At 33.2% G+C, this 21,231-nt stretch overlaps 1 protein-coding gene across 1 annotated transcript; it reads right to left on the reverse strand.

Annotated features, from left to right (window-relative positions):
* Positions 1–634: 634 nt before the first annotated feature.
* Positions 635–7,157, reverse strand: LOC101206803 (probable galacturonosyltransferase 14). Its single transcript, XM_004149796.3, has 6 exons — positions 6,437–7,157; positions 5,692–5,747; positions 5,407–5,562; positions 2,329–2,919; positions 1,647–1,949; positions 635–1,543 (listed from the first exon to the last, which is right to left on the reverse strand). The coding sequence occupies exons 1-6, from the start codon at positions 6,648–6,650 to the stop codon at positions 1,259–1,261; spliced, it is 1,605 nt and encodes a 534-aa protein (XP_004149844.2). The 5' UTR covers positions 6,651–7,157; the 3' UTR covers positions 635–1,258.
* Between the last annotated feature and the right edge of the window lie 14,074 nt (positions 7,158–21,231).

Genomic DNA, 21,231 nt, shown 5'->3' on the forward strand with positions numbered 1-21,231 from the left:
ACTAAAATAACCTACATCTAAAAGGTAGAATATTTTTGTCCACATCCAAACAGAAATTAAGTAATTCATTAAGGTGCTTGCCCCGGAATTCCGATAAGTAGGCTAAGCAGACTAATTCATGAAAATTTATTGATAGAAAATTCAAATTTCAAATCAAACAATTAGGTAAATCCCATTCTCTAAGATAGGATCATTTTATTTGTTGCATTTTACTTTCCCACGCTTTACATTTTGCATTTTATCTTCCCGCTTTAAATTCTCAATTACTTTGATTTTATTTTCTTTTGAGTCTTAATACTATCATGATGAACGAAGCTGTGTCAAAATATTATAAGTTGTCTACGAGGCGTGCCATTCAACATATCGAAGAGTTAAGTGAGCTTTATAAGATTAAGAGTTGTTTTATCTGATCTAACCTCTATTGTTCGAGACTTGGCCATCAAAAAATTGCAGGATTTGGAGGTTTGTAGAGTTTATTCACTTCAAGGTCACCCTTCTGAAGCAAGTCCTCAGCTGCAGCAGACCCAAGTGCGTGATACTTACTTCTCGTGGGAGTTTCTTCCAAGCCCATATCTTTCTTATGATGATTATCACATAAAAAAAATTAAATATAAGGAGAGAAGTAATATAAGTATAAGACGGAGAAAAAGAATTTTCTGCACATTTTGTTTTGAATTCGAATGTATATCGTGAATATTACAAAACGAATAGAGATATGAGCCTAAAAAGGGGAGGGAAAAAAAAAAAAAAAAAAAAACCCAGTTGAGTGGGACCTGTAGTTGCAAATGTTTTTCCATAACCTAGTTTCTAAAAAATGACTATATTAATATGGGGTATCAGATGAAGATGGACATAAAAAATGAAAAGCAACTGGCGGGAAAAATGTGGTTTTGTAGGGAGGGCTGTCCTAGACCTTCTGTGCACCTAATGGCATGACAGCATCATAGGCATCAGTGAAACCTTTTTTTCTTTCCTAATAACCTCTCTTCTATTCCACTTAGTAAGTAGTGGTAACCAGGAGAACTAAATTCAAACCCCCTGCAGCAACATGAATAACAGTACCCAAAAATATTAAAAAAAAAAAACCAAAAATTTCTAATGGCTACAAACTGAAAAAGAATGAATCTGATGCGAGACGAATGTGAATCCCCAAATGGATGATCAGGACAAGGAAATCGGTGCTCATCTGCCCAACCAATTCAATTTAGCTGACCCTGCTTTTGCTCATCCTCCTTTCAGTCACTTCTTTCACAATTACCTATGATTCCACGATGTGACAGTTTCTTATAAAATCATTGGAGTAATTGACATACTTAATCCAGAACGGTCGAAGATGCTCAAATCCAATCTCCAACCATGGTTTTAGTTGCCCATTGTAGTGGATAACTGCAGCATTCTTCACATTCTCGACATTGGTCCGTTCCTGATAGCCCAAGCCAAGCATGTGCCATGAAGGATCAATAGGATGAACTTGGCCTCTAAATGCAATCAAAGCAGGGGGTAAGGTACCCAGCTTCCACATTGTCAGGTTTGACCTAAGATTCTGAAATACAAAATCCAACCATCAAAAACAAATGAATACGATGCATCCTTCCCTATGTCATAAACTAGGATCAGCAAAAATTAAAAGAAAGGCAACGTATTACCTTTCTCAGCCATGAGTGGTAAATTTCCCTTATATTTGTCCTTCTCCAAGCACGAAGATCAAAAATGTTCATCCCATAGGCCCAAGCACATTCATCAGGATTTAAATGCTTTGCTATGATTGGATGAGAGAAATTAAAGTAGTTGCGGAACCGCTTCGACATTACCCACTCGTCATCCCCTTTACAAGTTTCCACAGCTCCATTTACCTTTCCTTCAAGATCAATCTCCCAAAGGGGAGACAAATCACGCTGAATCACAACATCATCATCCAAGAAAACCACCTTGTCCAGGTTCGGGAAGAGCTGCAATTAACATCAATGTAAAATAATTAAGCCTCAAGCATCAAATAGTTACTGCAGTCCAAGAATATTTATCTATACTTTTATAACACAGCCTAAACATGTTCAGCATTCTCTTTTAAGTTGACAGCTACAGATTTCAATTGTTCAGGAGAAATAAGAGAGAAATAATTGTCAGTTCGAACAAATTCTAGTTGAAATAACAAAACCGAGGATGCAGCAATCAAGATTACAGTCCTCTTGCCCCTTGAATATTTGAAGAACTAACAAATTGTGTTTGAAGCAATCATCAACAAAAGGAAGTTATATTTTCTAAAAGATTCTAGTCAATTATGTTTGAAAATTGTACATATTGAGTGTATAACAGAACAAGTCTAATTACCTCTGGTAAATAAATGCGAAGATGGTTGAGTAAGGATATATATTTTGGACTTCTCGCCTGCAGTTTAGAAGCAAATATCCGTGGTGTTGTATCACTGAGGTTTGCACCAACAATGTGATTCCCATGGTAGTAACTCCTTATTCCGTTCTGGTTTTCTACAGCTTCAAGCACTGGGATGTTCTCTCTTGTTAACCAGTCAAACTGATGAACACCTTTCACTTCAACAATAGCAGGTGCGATAGGATTTAGTGCAAACCATGAGTGCATACCAGAATAAGTCTTCTTGTCAGTAATGACATGAAATACTATCTTTTCAGGTCTGAGAGAAGTCTGCACAGCAGAATTGACTACAACAGAAGCGGCCAAAATGTTGTCGGTTGACAAAATAAAGTGGTGATAAGTGTTATCTGAGAGTAAAGGAAGTAACTCTGGAGACGGCAGTTGTTTGCGTGCATGAGCATTAGATGAATATTCATCAGTTAAACGAAGAGATAGACAGTGGATGCCTTTTGGAATAGAACTTGCAGCGAAGTGCTTGTGCATCAGCTCTGCAAACTTAGATTCCCTAATGTCCTTTTCAAATTTCTCCATCTACGCAGGATAAAAGGTGTTACATTAGATTAACTGCACAATGTAGGTGTTTATAGTATCAATCAGAAAATCAGAATCTGAAATATAATCAAAACCTAAAATAAGATAATTCCCAACTTATTGGTAACTTCTGATGGAAAATTTAGAACCTAATCCAAAAGGGGACAACATTTTATAAATCAAAGTAATTACTGATATTAACATTAATCAAGGGAAGAAATCATAAATAGCTAAAGAAAATGAGCACCTAAAGATCATCATAGATAAATTAGAAAAGTATGATTTGAAAAATGTAACTCATAAACTCATCCAATTAAGTAACGCCCAGCTTTAAAAATTTTGTTTACTACTTGGTTCCTTATGTTTGAAAGGCCACTTGAGTTTCTGCATTCCTATATTTCCAAACGGAAAGTTTGTTACTTGCTTCCAAACAATTTCAAAGCTGGGTGTGTTTGCAACATTCTAAGACAGCAGAACTTCTTTTCATTTTTCTCTTTTGGAATGAATTAGGAATAACACATTGAATCAAACATATGGACTTCAAATCTGAACAAAATATAGCAACTGAAGCCTGAGCAAAAGTTCTAATCATTCATTACAAAAGTTGAATTTATCCAGCTAGATGCGGAGAAGAATATAGTTGTATGAAACAAAAATGATAATATCAAATGAAATGAGATAATGGAAATACAAGAGTTCTTGTGAAGACATTGAATATACACAAATTTCCAATTACAGGCATGAATTACATACTATATTGCTGAGGGAGCACATCTATGCAAAAAATATTTAAACATGGTAGGAGAGTTGAGAAAAAAAGAAGTTTATTTCTTTCACTTAAAAAGAAGGCAAGGGCTACACCACATCATAAAAGCAATTGCTCCACAAAGAAGTTGCTTTGACATGGAAGGTTTAACATGTTTATCACAGCATTTAGACTGTCCAGATTCACGTTAAAGAACAAATTCATAGAACCATGTCCTATCGAATTGTAGCTTTAAGTACTTTAGAGTTAGTATTGAACTTTGAAGGGAAACCTACAAACCTAAGAAGCATTGGGGCGTGAAGCATAGGAAACATTGTAGTTATTTCTATCAAATTTGTGTGTTTATCTTGACATACTATTAATGTTCAATACTTCAAAGAGTATATTCACTAAGTTTTCATCAAAATAGAACACAACACAAAAATGGCAAGAAAAACAGTCAAGAATATATAAAGATGGCAAACTCCTTTCCTATTCTCATTGCAAAATGTTCAAGCTTCTTAGTGGATTCTTTAACCTACTGAGTCCTTTTTTCCTATTACATTCAGTATTTAATTTATCAAGTGGACTATTATTTAATCCAGAGAGCTCCTTTACGAAGGGTATAAAATTTGAAATGTTTACATCAATAAAAAAAAATTATGAAAAGTTGTGTTCTGAGCATGTTACCAATGTGTCAAAAAAGTAAAAAATAATAAAATCACTAATGCTTATTTATGTGTCAAACACATGTTATGCATGTGTCTCAGAATGTTTGTGTCAAACACCAACCCTCTAATTAATACAAGCTCACAGAGCATGTTTCTTACCTACAACCTATTGTAATTTAAAAGGAATTTCATTCTTTTTAAAATTCAGAAAATACAATGAGAATTATAATGAAAGATGATTTCAATCTCAACCCTCTATTAAGCACAGGTCACAGAGCATGCTTCTTACCTACAAAGCCGTTGAAATTAAAAGGGAATTAATTTTTTTTCAGAAAATACAATGAAAATTATAATGGGAGATAATTTCATCTCCTGTATTCTCACTTCTCAGTTGTAGTTTTTTCAATGAAAGATAATTAATTGCAAAGAAAGGAGCCATCAAGAAACTAAAACATTTTACCACAATTTCCAAAATATCCTTCCTAATGTTTTATGGTTACATAAAGGTTAACACCATTATCATTTCTTTCCTAATGTCTAAACAGGCTAGGAGTCAACAATATGCTACAGTTTCTCCCTATACCTAGGGTGCCAAAATATCACAATCACAGAAAGTTTATAGTAATACAACATTCAAATTTTCTAATATATGTATTTAGAAAGACTTTTGTTACGAATCCCTATAAGATAAATGTTGATGCCATACAAAAAAGACCCTAGAAGTGACAAATTCATCAAAAATAAAATCATTCAGTTTAAAAGAATATCCATTGATGGCATAGCCTTTGCCTTAAACAAGAAACCTGAATGCTACCAAAGCTACACCTTATCAACTTTTGAAATCCCAAATCCCAATTGCATCATTTTGCACAGGTTAACAGTATTACCATGGGTCTAAACTGAGTAACAGAAGATAGCATTCTACTCTGGTGCCAACTCTAACTAACAAGAAATGTTGTTATATTTCCCTAAGAAAAAAGTAAATTTAATAGTGGAAAAGAACATAGCAAAGGAAAAAAGTAACAAAAGATATTTTCCAATACGTATATGAACTTGTAGCACAACACATACCATTGCCTTCAACATTATAGCAAAGGTCTTTGCATCATATTGGTTATTCTGCATTTCTGAAACCAATTGAGTGAATGAATCGGGCAGCTTTAGTCCATCGGGTATTTCCTCAGTTTTAACTTGATTGAGAATCTTGTAAAAGTCACTGACAAGTCTCTGAAGCAAAATTTAACCACGACCAAGAGGAAAGAGCTTAGGTTAATAAAATATGCAACCAACTGAAGCATATTATAAAATTCAAAACATTGTTATGATCATTGATCATGTCAGGAAAGAGTTATTTACCCCTGAACCGTCAACCCTACCAAGAAGTCGTGGTCCCAACCGCCTGCCTAAACAATCTGAAACAGAGAAGAAAAACATAAATATGAATCCACCATTGATGTCACAAAACAACTAAAAAAGGGCTGGTGATGGCAGGTAGAAGCCAAGAGAAGCTCAAATAGACCAAGCATTTATAAGAATGCATTATTATCAAAACAAAATGAAAATAATCACAAAGACCATCAGCAGACCAGATTTACGAAGAAAACGAGCATTTCAACCGGGAGGGAAAAGGAGAGAAGTAGATGTTTCTTAAGGAACCAAAGAAATTCCACGAATAGCTTAATTGAGTTTCTATTGAGTTTCGCACTAGATCAAGTTTTCAATTCATTGTTTTACATTTACATCGTGGAAAAAGAATAAGATTAAAAATCAAGAGGAAGCATCTTGAAGACAATAATTCAAACCCAACACAGCAAAACATATTATAATCTTGATCTTGGCATGCAAATCATCGAATCATATTTCATTCTATTGATGCCTTCACATACAAAATCATACGGAAAAGGAAGAACTATCAATAAATCAGCCGAAATGTGAAAATTAAATCTCTCGTCCAACAAAGAAACCAAGGCTTGAACAACCATCCGATGAACAATCTATAAGATCTGTATCATAGATTCGCAGACGGATAAACCAAAAAAACGTAAACTCATTTATTTGGGAATTAAAAAAAAGATCAAGAACAAAATACAAAGTATAGTACCAAACGAGGAGCACTTATTGACGCCTTCGAGGGTAACGACGGCAGTGAGGATAAAGACAAAAGGCAAGAGAAATGCGAGAAGGAGGAAGGTGTGGAAAATGGTCCGGTAAGAGATATGGCGAGCTGCAACCTTGATCTTCATGAAATCAATAAAGCCATTATTGGTCGAGATCGTGATGCTTCTCATGCTAGGCGAGAAGTGAAGCTGCATCATCCTCTATGCAGCTTCCTTCAGGTAGTCATCGTTGGCCACGACAACTGAACAACAACAACAACAACCCTAGCACAGCCTCCCCACCGTGCCTACCACAATCCATGGCGGCCAAATACCACCATGTAATCTAAGCTCGCATCAACCACCCCACCGACAATGACTTCGAGATTGAGATCAAGACTCCACAAAAAGAAAGCAAGGGGGAAAATATCCGAAAAATCCCACAAGATTCCCCTCCAATCCACGTCCTGGAATACAACAGCAACGAATTTAATTGCGTCCTTCAGGTAAAACTCGATCAAGAATTCCAAATCGGAGAATTAACGGTGAGTTATTGTTGCAGCTGAACAATTTCGGTCCTGCGGATCAGAAAGTTGAAAGTTTAGAGAGGAAAAAAAAGAAAGAAGAAGAAGAAGAGAGAGAAAATGATTCGTTGGTGTTAAGGTGGTTTTGGAGTAAGTTTTGCTTTCAAAAGATTGTAAAAACCACTCCCCATTGGCGGATCGCTTCAGATCTAATTTCTTTCTCTATTCAAAAAAAAATATATTAAAATTAAAAAAATATAAAATAAAATATAAAATATTAGAAAATAAATAAATGGTTATAAATAGTTCTCTCCTTTTTAGTCAAATTAAAACCGTGTTGATTTCAAGAGAGAGAGAAAATCGTGGGGATAAAAGTTTGACCCTCCCACATTTTGTGTGTATTGGTAGAGAGGGAAACCTGGGCAGGGGATTGGGAGATAACTGAGTGGTAAATTTTGGGCATTCATTTTCTTTTACTGCATTCATTAATTGAATTTTCTCTTCTTTTTTTTTTCTTTTGTTATCACTAAATTAATCTTCATTTCGTATCCATCTTTCACATATTTTCAAGAAAAATGTTGAGTCAAGAATGGATCCGATTCTAATTAATTATTTAATTTCAGTAATAATATTGGATTAACTTTATGGATTGATTTGACATTATTTATTAATTTTAAATATTAGGTATTAAGAAAATTTATATACTTTTTTTTGCCATAAATATTTTGTTCTACATTTATTATTTATATTTAAACTTATATATTTAATATATTAATTATTTAAATATATATTTTTTTTCATTTAATGTAGTTGTAATCATTTATTAGTATTTTATGTAAATATGATATACATTTAATTCAATTATGGTAATATTTCCAATATTTTCCTCTCCCCTGTTTCTTGTATTTAGAGGAAAAGTCTTCCATCCACCTCCACCTCCACCTCCACCTCCACCTCCACCTCTCCATTCTTTTTTATTTTCTTTCATTTTTTTCTATTTTTCGTTGAGTGCATATTTGTTTTATTTTATTAATATTTTTCAATGAAGTAATGCATAGTATGTCGGATGAAGTTTTGGATGAACTAAATTTATTTCATTTAATTCATATTTATTTTATCTTATTAATATTTTTCAATGGAGTAAAGTATAGTATGTCGGATGAAGTTTTCGATGAACTAAATTTATTTCATTTAATTCATATTTGTTTTTAGGTAAATTTGTTTCATTAATGTATGTCGAATTTATACTTATTATATTGCATCTAATTTGCAATGTTTTTCATATATTGAAAGTTAATTTCATAATTTTTTGCTGTGTCTGAAATTGTTTTCATTTAAATGGATCATTATATACCAAGATATATTGTCAATGATATATATATATATATATATATATATATATATATTATTTGTTTATTTTCATTCTTATTAGGTATAACCAACATTGTAGTATATTATGATGGTCTTTTAACGATTCAAACAATTATATTAATTATAACATATTTTGGTGAATGAGCATATGTCTTTTCAAGAGTTACACAATAGTTTCTATCCAAGTTAGGCAGTTTTGTTGACATGAATAATATGTATATATACCTCTACTTAGGTTATATAGAATGTTTCAAGATGTACTTATCTATAATAACATAAATGTGAACCAATAGATTGCTCTCATTGTTCATTTTGTTGGTCGGTTGTCTATTACTTTGAATTTTAGAGCTTTCAATTCATTGTTCATAGACATACATGCAGACGATAACATTTTTTAAAAATAATGAAATGTCAAAGATTTCTTTCCCTTTTGAACTAAAAAATTATGACATGTTTTCAACGAAGACTTTATTGAAACAATCCTTGCAAGTCATTGCCATTAGAGACAATTTTCAATATCGTACAATTAAATCAAACAAGCAAGTTTTGATTTTGCAGTGTGTATTTGAAGAATGTTTATTGTCAGTACATACTTCATATTATTTCTATGGTGACAGATCTTTATCGGTTATTACTAGGTTATGATCAAATTTGATATTTTATTCACTTTTTGACCTTATTGTTCAGAAAAAGATATTAATATTAATAATTATTCTAAAATATTTAAAATCAAGTTTTTTAAAAAACTATTTAAAAACATATATATAATAATTAAAAATAAATTTTACATTTTACATTTTTTTTAAAAGAAAATAATTAAGAAAAGTATAGAAACGAAATATAAACATTTAAACAAGTTTTATTTAAATGTAAAAAAAAAAAACATATAAACAAAATGGAGAGGGCAAGAATCGCCCATCTCTCTTACCCTTTTTAAATGGGGCGAGTCTTCAATACTCCTCCCCTTTTTTAAAAAAAAAAATGTTAAAATAGCATTATTTAGGTAAAAAGTTTCAAAACTACAATATTTATTGTTTCAAAACTACAATATTTATGTAATAAGTTTTCAAAACAACCTTATTTTTGTACTTAATCCCATAATATATGGCATGCACTTTTTTTTGTCAATTCTTTGCTTGAGCACCACTCCCAATGCTAGGTTGCTAGGATCACTCATGATCTTAAAAGGGAGATCCCATCTAGGTGGTTAAAGGATATCTCTTTAAGCAAATCAAAAGCTTTAAGACATTCACTATAGAAATGGGGCTCTCCCGACGCATAAAATCATCGAGAGATATATGAAATGCGTCCGAAACGCCTTTCCCGACACATAAATATGCGTCGGGGCAAATGTGTCGAAAATTACTAAACATCTCCCGACGTTGTATAAACGTGGAAGGATGTTGTCAATATGGCATCGGGAGATGTCACGGAACTCCCGACGCACATGTTAGGAACTCCCGTTGCAGAGTGCGTTGGGAGTTCCTATATATTTTTTAAAAAAAAAAACACTTTCCATTAATTCCTAAATTCAAATTGAAATTCAATCTAAATTTCAACACTTCCATCTAAATTTCAACACTTCAATCTCAACTTCAACACTTCAAATTAAAATTCCTAAAACCTACAACTAATTCAAAATCCTAACAACACTTCAAATTCAATTTCAATACTAAAACCTACAACTAATTTAAAATCTAAATACTAAAACTAATTTGAAACCTAAATCTAAAATCTAAAACTAATTTGAAATCTAAATACTAAAACTAATTAACTAAAACAAAAAGTTAACTAAACTAAACTACTTATCGACGACGACGACAACGGCAACGATGAAGACAATGACGACGACGACGATAACGGTGATGAATGTCTCTTCTTCTTGATCTCCCTCTTAGTCTCCCTCTTTAAAAAGACGGAGAACTCCTGACGCACAACGAAACTTCGGGAATAGCGTCCTATTCCTGACGCGATTAGTAACACGTCGGAAATCCCTAAACCTATTCCTGACACGATTAGTGGCACGTTGGAAATCCCTAAACCTATTCCCGATGCAATTAGTGACACGTCGAGAATTCTTAAACCTATTTTCGACGTTTCTGACACCACGTCGAAGAAAGGTGTAACGTACAATTAATGATCTGCCCTTCCTCTGACGCAACACTATAGACATCGGAAATAGGTGCACATTTCTCGACACACCTGGCACCACATCGAAGGAAGGCCAAACGATACAATTAATTGTCCACCCTCTTCCGATGCTACACTTTCCACGTTGGGAATAGTGTTTCATTTTCTGACGTACCTCGCACCGCGTCGGAGGAACCCTAAACTCATTACAGCCAGTTCCTACGCTAATGTGTCTACGTCGGAAAAAGTACCTTTGCGTGCACCAAGCTGTATCCGGAAACACTAGCTTTTACCGATGTCATGTTTCCCGACGAATTTTCCTGCGTCGAGAAACTTTCAATTTCTTGTAGTGATTTGTCATCCATATTGAAAGGTACATCTTTTTGCAAAAGGGTGGTTAGAGGTAAATCTATGTTAGAAAAATCCTTAATGAAGCTTCTACAAAAACCTGGGATATGACATGTTATAAATCACATCAATTTTCTCTTTATCAACATCTATTCCTTTTAGGGGTGTAAACGGGTTGAGTTGGAAGACATTCTCAATCCAACCCATATTTTTGGGTTGGGTGGGTTGGCAAAAGGTAAATTAATTTCTCAACCCAACCCAACCCGTAAAATATAGATTGGGTTGCCAGGTTGTATTGTTTTTTTCTTTTTCATTTCCAACCCAACGATCGTTTAGCTTTCTAAATGATCGTTTACCCTCTTACACGATTGCTTATCTTTCTACCTTCAAATGATCGCTTACTTCTTTCACAATCAACTAACTTTTCATACGCTCGTTTAACTTCCTACACGATCGTTTAACAAAATACTCCTAACTTTATTTTTATTAAATAAATAATATATATATATATATATATATATATATATATATATATATATATATATTATTAATAAGGGTTGGTTGGGTTGAACCGAATTTTTTAACCCCCAACCTGAGACCCAATCCAACAAAAAACAATCTAAAATTTTAAACTCAACTCAACCCATATTTTAAACTAACCATATGGGTTGGGTAGTCCGGGTCATTGGGTTATTTAGGTTGGACGAACACCCCTAATTCCTTTAGATGACACTAAGTGTCCTAGTACAATGTCCTATTTTCCCATGAAATGACACTTCTCATAATTTAAAACAAGATTAGTCTCCATGCATCTCTTCATTATTAATTCTAAACTACCTAAGCATTCATCAAAGCTATTTTCGTAAACATTAAAGTCATCCATGAAAACTTCTATGCATTTTTCAACAAAGTCATCAAATATGCTCATCATACACCTTTGAAAAGTGTTAGGTGCATTACATAAACGAAATGACATATGTCTAAAGGCATGTGTACCATAATCGTAAGTGAATGTAGTTTTCTTTATATTTTCTTGGATAATGGGGATTTGGTTCAATTATAGCTAATCTTTCAATCATTTGATCTAAAAGGGGGATAGAGAAATAGTCTTTTTAGTTACGTTGTTTAATTTGTGATAATTAATACACGTCATGTCACACCTGCCTCAAGCACCTGTTTGCTTGGCCTGAGACGTGGCGTGAAGCCAACCGAAGTCATTCGCCTTCCGAACAACTTCAATTGACACATGACATGAGCACTTGTAAAACTTTTAAATAGCGGAAGTCTTTCATTGAAATAAACAATTAAATTATACTTTGAAATCCATAGTGCAGCCCATAGGAAATCTTTTTAAAACGTATTATGAAAAGTTGATAAAACATGAAGATATAATTATTTGAACAATAAAAATACTATTTTAAACAAAACAATGTCCTTGCATAACAAAAACTAAGTTGGCCTAGCAGTAGTAAGTTTAGAATATGGAGATCCAATCTGTACCTGGAAAAAGGAAAAATATTTTGAAAGAGTAAGTTGAAAGACTTAGTGAGCAGGTTTTATAAAACAGGTTTTCATAAATTTTTTGTATAAAATCGAAGCTTAAATACATTTATCAGTAAACAGTCATAACATGAAACTTGAAACATTTGCATAGCTTTTCAAAGAATGTCGTCCATAGCCACAGACAATATTTACCCATTTGTCTAAAGACGGAACAGTCGTTGGGTAGTTAACCCTCATTCTTTAAGGCATAAAATATACCTTTCCTGATGGCCCGTAATATAGGTTCGCCAACTCTACCATCATTGTGAAGTTAACTAGATGTATACAATAGGTCATATGAAATATTTGGACATAGAGAAAACATTTGAAAACATAGAAACATCCTCTTGAACTTGATCATGAAATAATTCAAACATAGTATAACTTGAACATTAGTTCATAAACATTTATCATAAAACATAACTTAAAATCATGCTTAGTAAATCATTTCACAAGTTATTGCTTGTAAAGATTGAATTCATGTTTAACACATACTTTCGAAATCAATGTGTTAATTGTCACTTGAATAGAGCCTTGGTCATGAAATTCCTCTCAAGCTTCCTTTATTTGAAAAATTAGTATTTAATCCTTAATTAATTCATTGAACATAAAAATATCCAAAAATTTTCTAAAAATAACATAACTCGAAAACAGCCCATCGAAGCCCAATGACATGGTGGATGGAGCTAGTCGTGCGCGCATGGCCTGAGGCCTTGCTGGTTGTTGATTAGTTGGGACTTAATAATTTCCTTCTTGTATAATACAATTGCAATACGTCACAGAGTCAGGTCATTGCGTATATTGCGCTCACCTTGACGTTATGTATCACATATTTCCATTCTAGGCAATGGGTCAAGGGACATGATCATAGTATGTGAAATGCTCACGATGTACCTCTTCATCGTGTGATACATAAGTCCTCGTTTAGTACAAGTTTTTCTACTGTTTGTCCAAGTGCAAGCGAAACAGTAGTTTTACCTAGGTGATCCAAAGTCGAACACATGAAATTATTTTTAGACATTATTTATAGGACCCACTCTTTATTTAGGCAAGTCGAAAGAATTAAAGAATAACAAATGTAAGAATTTACTAATTACACAGCAAGAGTCTATAAGGTGAGGTGAAGAGAAAGATAATAATAACGCATCTAACTTGTGTTACGGGAATGAAGGTAGGAATGTCCAAGTGTTACCATTCACATAAGTAGAGAAATAACTTTGATGTGATCTAACTCGCTAAGACATACTTATGATTAAGACATGCTTATCTTGAAGGCATATATACCACACATGACTGCTTTTAAGAGATCTATATGACCAAATATGGCTAGGTGAGTTATATCTAGGAGAAACCACTTATACATCTTATAGTATTTCGTGACTAAAGACTGCTACCTCTCGGTGTCAATTGTCCACACTTGCCCTCCTTTTGGGATCCAAATGTTAGAAATACTCTCACGAAGAGACATGATTCCTCTTCACATGTGCTAATTAGTGTTGGATCGGTATGGCAACCCTAGAGGGGGGTGAATAGGGTTTAAATAAACTTTTTGACAAATAAAAAGTAAAATCAACTAATTAGATATTTTCTAAAATTTAAATAAAGAACTTTGTAAACTTTGTTAAATAACAAGATTGATAAAAAGATATGAATGGAAGTATGCAATCAAACTCAACCAATAAGAATATGTAACTAAAATTAAATTAAAAAATAATTAGAAAAGAGTTAGAGAAGAAGACACCGTAATTTTATAGTGGTTCGGTTAAACTCAACCTACATCCACTTTCGCCAGCACCCCTTGGGATTTTGATTGAAAATCTTCTTTGGACTCTTTCCACGGATTTGAGCCGAACCGATTCTTGCTCCTTTTTCGGCATTGCAAGAGCAAACCCGATCCTTTCCACGGGTTAGGATCCAACCGTTACAATATGTTGAAATTTTTAAATCACACAAAAGAAAACTCTCTAAAAGAGTGAGTATACAATTTGAAGCTCACAAATTTAATCCTCACAATACAATAAGAAGCTCTCAAGAATAAGATGAAAAGAATAAAAATTGGAAGCTTTAGAGAGAATAACAATGTTGGCTTTTTGCTTGAGGATTATTGTAAAGATGTTGTGATCTTGTGTAAATGTGAAGTATTTAAAAAGAGAGGAAAGATAAATTCAAAATCATTTGGGTCATTAGATATAAGTAAAAGAAAAATGAATGGTTGAGATTTAAACTTAATTAGCCGTTAGACACAATACAAATAATAATATAATAATATGTCTTTTCAAAATATTTTATTTAAAAAGAAATCAATAAAGCAACTTTACCCTCTTTTAAAAAAACTAGCCGTTAGACACAAGAAAAAATAATATTATTAAAATCATTTTTCTTTTAAATTCATTTTCTTTATAAAAGCCAATAAAACATAACAAAAAGCCACATTTGTTACTCCTTCATTGCTCCAAGTGGCTTTCTCTAATTGGTTCAAATTGAATGCTTGGTCGCCACGTCACCATCTCGGGTATTTTTTCGTTAAGCTTCTTTTAGCAATATTTTCTTCATTTGAACTTCGATTTGGGTGATTCAAGAGGCGTTAGAATCATTTTTCCAAGCTCTACGATATGGTCTATTCAAATTAATAAAATTGTCAATAAAAAAAATCAGATTTGTTATCATCAAAACATAAATTAATTGAATAATTAAAATAAATTAATTTGAGATTAAGGGCCAAAAAGCCAACAATTAGGTTCTAGCTACTTTTCCTCTCGGATAGTTAGCAACTTATGTTGACCAAGCAATAATAAAAGTATAATTAACACGTTAAAACTTATAAGCGACTCTTCTTATCATGAACTATCACCTACTCAAGTTATTGATAACACGTTGACTTGCAAAATAAGAGAAATGATAGATTAAACATCTATGTTTACATAAAAATATCACAGAACATAAACCTAATAACAGTAAGTACAATATGAAGTATAAAATATAAATGAAAGAATGAAATTGATGACAATGGAAATGGATCAACATTACAAGTTAGGAAATTAACACAGATAGTCTTCTCTTCATCACAACCACACATTCTCCATATAGCTCACTCAAGCTCTCTCAAGGTCTATTCAGACCTTCTTTGGCTTGTTTGGTCTCCCTTCTCTTGTTAAAAACGAAGTGCTTGTATAGGTTGCATTTCAGCGAAAAACTTCTATTCCTCTGAGTGTCAGTGCTATCATCTGACCTTGTGAGGTCACATCATCTCAACTGTCGTCCTTGTTTCTAGTGAGCTTTCCTCCCGTGATATCTTAGTTCATTGCTTGGGGTTGTTACTCACCAAGCTAGTTCCCATCGTGTAGCCCTTGTGTGAGATGTCTTGTATGATTTGCTCATTTCTTCTCTTTCCACTTATCCTGCGTTTAAACATGATAACCGCGTAAAACAAGAATGACAATTATGTAAGTTGTATTTCTAAATACTTATGCATTTACAATATAAGTTACGCGTTATGGTAAACTTTTTATGCATTTTAACCTCATTATTCTAATAAAAAAGCTATAATAAACCGATTATTGCATGTTATCAGTTGTCGCGTGCTAACCTTGTTGAGGTAGGTCACGTGCTGCGTGCAAACCTCGCAATGGGGTTACCGCAGGCATCCTTGTCGCCTACCCAGTGCGCCTAGCTATTGCGTGCCTTGCAAGCGTTGTACTCCTCGCACACCATGCGTGTTACGCTAACCTTGAAAGCAAGGTTATGCACATAGCCTAAGCGTATGTCTTATTGCTCGATTGTGCCATGACCTTGTCATGTGTGTGCAACTTGATCAAAATAACCTCTAAATCCAAAACACACGCCCATCACACCTACACATGGAAGCCTTTTGGTCACAACCAAGAACACTGTTTTAATTCTAGAATCATAACCCAACTTTGAAAACTCATAACTTAAAATTCATAACTCTTTTGACAAAACTTCCTTCTACAAAGTTGCTCTAAATTGTCTTAAATTTCTTATTTAAGATTTTCAAAGAAAAATTTCAAGTAATGAGTCCTATAGCTCTCTAGAAGTGCACCTTATTCAGATTCTTCTAGAAAATGACATTCTCGCCTAATCTTGATCCAATCGCCAACCTTCTTGAATTTAAATTGAACAACAACCCTCTCTTACAAACTAGACTCAATTTTTTAACGTTTAAGACCAATTTGAGTGATTTTGCTCAAGTGAGTTGTGAGCCCCACCTCTTAAGCTCTTATTTACACCTTATCATCTCCTCCACATCCTTCTTGACTGCAAAAAATGCATGTTAATGAGATTAGGACACCTGGATTAACTTAAAACCACCTGCTTAAAACATGCCACATACTTGTCTTAATCTCATAGCTAACCTCCTTAGTCATCTTACATAGCTTTGCCTTGGTTGCCTAGCTTCCTCACGTGCACCCTTCCTCGTGTGACTAACCCTTCATGGACAACCTTTCCTCGTGTGCCACCTTTCTTCCTCGCTTAACAAGCCAAACGCCAAGAATTACCTAACTTTAAGCCCAACACATAGCCACTCTAACGCTACACTTAACAAAATAACCTCTAAAGACAAGTTTTCTCGTATAGTGACACTCTTTTGGAGGTTCTTTAGCCTTCCCTTGTTGTCCATGACCATTCTCTTACTTCTTCTTGCCAAGCCAACCAAATGCCAAGATTATTTTTTGTTCCTTTGCCACCTAGAAAACAAGAGCGGATCCATTAAGGGACCACGGGAGGCACGTGCCCCTCTTTACATTATCGGTTTTTGTATTTTAATATTAATTTTGAAGTGTTAGATTACAATATATATTAAATTTAACTTCATTTTGCTTAATTTACGCTTCTACTGTAGTGGTTGTGCCCCTTCTGCACAATCATTTGGTTGTTAGTTCAAATCTCGTATGCTACAATTATTTTTACGAAATAGTTTTTATTCTAAATATCAATAGTTTTTATTTCAAACATCAATAATTTTCTTTCCTCAAATTTCTCAAATATCAATAATTTTCTTTTCCCAAATATCAAATTTCTTCGTTCATTTCAATGATTTTTTATAAGAAAGATAATTTTTTAAGAAGAGGAAAAAAATTATCTAAGATAAAACCCTAACTTATTTCATAGCCCTTATTTGTTATCTAACAAATTTTTTTAAAAAATAAACAAAGTCGGTGATCCAAAGTTCCACTCTCTCAACAACATCTCAGGCAAAAGGTATTAATCTTTCTTTTTTCTTTTTCTTTTGATGATAATTTTAAATTCACATATTTGCATTACAAAAAATCATGTGAAAATTGTCGGTATTTCTTTATTGCTGCAAATGTAATGAATGTTTCAAAGCATTAGTGAAACGTTGTGATAATTTTTAAAATATTTTTTAGCATGTTTATTATACAGTGCCGGTGTCCCCTCTATAAAATTTCTGGATCCGCCACTGCTACGAAACATTCTACATGCCCATACTAACTTCTTTAGGGGTTTTCTTCTTCTCTTGGGCACCCAATAAAACCTCTAAACGCCTAATCCATAATCCATAGTCAAAATGCCAAGCTTTCATACTTGGCCAAAATTTTCTAACTTTTCTTTTTTCCCTCAAACCTAAACCTAAATTTCAAGTATTTGATTCTCTTTTCTTATAAATTTTATTTTCTCTTGTTCTTGACTAACTTAATAAATTCCAAATGTTTAAGAAATTTTGGGGTTTCACACATCCTCCACCCAATTTGCACCATTTCACCCATGTCATTCTCTATCATGGTCATTTCGGTTTTTTTGGGTACAACATGGATTGAGCTTACTTATGTTCCTTGGAAAATGGGTCATCATTGAGTTTGAGCACTTCTTTCATAACTATTTCCTTCAAAGTTGGGTTGAGTCTTCTTTGTATTCAGCTTCTAAAATAATACGGTGCATACAAAGTGAGGGACTACCTCCTTTGATATCATAAAGTGCCCATTTAGCCTTTTTGTTCTCTTTAACATTTAAGTCAAATTCTCTTCTTGATTTGAAGTGAGCTCTCTTGATATTATCACAGGGAGCATATTCTTCTCTCATAAGAACATGTATTTCAAGTGGGGTGAGAGAACCTTAAGCTCAATCCATCGTTTCTGTGGAGAAAAAGTAGTCCCATTACCATTCAAATTATCAAATCGAAGTCAATAGAGGTGTAACAATCTCATCAGCATCATTGTGCATTTTAATAGATCAAAGAGATAGATGTTCCTTCGAAAAGTTTGTGGCATAGAAGTTATTGAAAGAGATGACATCACTATCAAAGTCTACACTAAGTGAACCTTGGTCGAACATTAATTATAGCTTTAGTGGTTTTAAAAAAAGGTCTACCTAGCAGATAGTGGGTGATGATCTAGTGGGCTGTCCACTCATTTGCATGATATGAAGATTTGTCGAAAATATTAGCTCACCTACTTTTACTAAAACGTCTTCTGCTATGCCAAGAGGAGAAACATATGATCTATCAACCAATTGTAAGCATACATACGTTTTTTTGCAAATTATTTAGCTTAAAGTCTTGAAAAACATTACATGACATAATATGTATATATAGAAGCCCTCATGTCTAGCATAGCATGCAAAATCATTCTATCTCCTTTCCAGTATGTTTTTTTTTTCAATAAGGCCGAAAAGTTCCCACTACCAACACATTTTCCTTGTCTTTTGGTTTACTCTAGTTTGTGCAAAGCTCTTTGAGAAATTTAGAATACCTTAGAATTTGTTGGATTGCACTATGGAGGGGTATGTTAATTTGCACCTTTTTTTAATACTTCCAAAAGTTCCTCATCCTTGCTAGTCTCATTTTTCTTAGGTTCTACAAGGAAAATAGGCTTTAGAAATATAATGAGGAAGTGAAGACAAAGGACTTGCAGTTACCTTTTTGGTAGTTGATTAGGAGTGAATTTCATTCTTTTTGTCATCTTTTACCTTAAATTGGAGATTTCGAGAAAATGGTCAACATTCATAACTAGCTCTTGAATTGTAGAAGGTAGAGTTTTCCCACTTCTAAGAATTGTTGCAGTTACATTGGCATGCTCCAGTTGGGTAGGCAATTTACTTTTTTCTTTTCTTTTCAAGTTTGCTTATTTTCTAGCCAATTTTGTAATTTGTCAATATTTGTGAGACCGGTCCTTGCTTCTTGTTGAAACAACTTGGTTTCTTGTTTGAGTTGGTGAAGGTCTTGTTGAAACTTAAGAGAATTAGTTGCTAAAGACTTAACCATATCTTCAAGAGACACATCTTGAGAAGAAGAGGTGGTGTAGGAAGGCCTTTCATCATATTGGGCTTGATTTTCCCATTTCATGTTAGGATGGTCTCTTCGCTTCGCATTATATGTGTAAGTATGGGGGATCATACCTTTTGTTGAAGCCTCTCATTTCATTTACCTCTTTTGTAATATCGGGGCACTTATCGGTTGATGTCTAAGCAATCCAAATGCTCCACATAGCATGACTTGATGATTGGTCCCTTTACTAATTGAGAAACAAGAGAAGTTAGATCCAATAATTGAAAGCGAAGTTCATTTACTTCTCCAATTCTCTCTTCTTTGATTTTCCTCTCTTGGTTCTCTTTCATCCTTCTTGGTTGATTTTGATCCAACAAACAGTCTTGGTGATTTCTTCCTTCTCCCTTATCCCTTTGAAGTCGCCTTTTGCTCTTGGGTTATTTCTTTAATAAAAAATCAAGCTCAATGCCCTGGGAGGAGTAGTTCATGCAACAAAGGAAGTATAAAAATTCACACTAACTATTTTTGTTATTCTTCTACTTAAAATTAAAAATTCTATTATCAAACAACTCCTCAGCAACGGTGGCACTTTTGATGTGGTTTAAAATAGGGGTCCATTTAAGAAAAAGATACAATAGTGCAAAAGATATTTAAAGAAAATATATGCAATTGATTGAGTTAAGGAATCACAATTTCAAACCATAAAAAAGAATTATTTTTTACACAATCTCACGGCTCAAAATATTAGCAAAAACTGTAACATAGAGCAACAAAGGAATCATTCCCAAGGGATTCAAATTGTTTAGGAACAACAATTCAAGTAGTAGAAATTCAACAATTCAAGGATCATGCAATGAGGACTAGGAGGGGGTTGATGTGGTAAGCAAAATTGAAAAATTAAAGCAAGTAAATGTTTTTGGTGTATATTTTTTTAAAAAGGAATTAACACAACAAAAAGAATATTAATTATCTCAATCAATGGTAAAAGTGGAAATGGATCATTCTAGCAATTTTACTATCATGAAATTACAAATTAATTCAATCCACCACTAATTAGTTCAAGAAACTAATTATCCTATAGTAATGAATCAAGAAACAAGTCCAATTCAATACTAAATTCAATAAAATCATTCTCATCTTAGTGGTTTCAATGAAATCTTTCGAATTTGAATCAAGATTCTAGATTTCAATGTTGTGACTATCAAGAGCAAAGAATGCCTTTTTCTCAAGAAAGATTCATTGGTTGAAATTCTAATTGGGAATTCAAAAAATATCAATAGAATATGATATATTAAAGATTAATTAAAAAATTATATACCATTCATGCTTCAAAGAATTACGCCATTAGGAATTAAAGATAATTCATTCAGTTTTTGATCGATCAAGTAAATCAAACAAGAATTATTTCAAAAGAAAGAAAATTCAATTAAAAGATTGAATTAAAAAATAATTAAAATATGGGTTCTCAAGGAAAATGTGCCAAAACAACCATTTCCAAAAAAGTGCCTTAGTTGATCATCTTCTTCAAAGTAGTTCAAAAGAAAATTACAAAAGAAGTGTGCATTTATTGAAGAAAAATTGGAAGAATTTTATCGAGGGTTTAAAATATATTGATGAAAATCTAGAAAATGAAGTGCTAGTT

This window comes from Cucumis sativus, chromosome 3, assembly GCF_000004075.3.
Source record: "Cucumis sativus cultivar 9930 chromosome 3, Cucumber_9930_V3, whole genome shotgun sequence".
NCBI classification, from domain to species: Eukaryota; Viridiplantae; Streptophyta; class Magnoliopsida; order Cucurbitales; family Cucurbitaceae; genus Cucumis; species Cucumis sativus.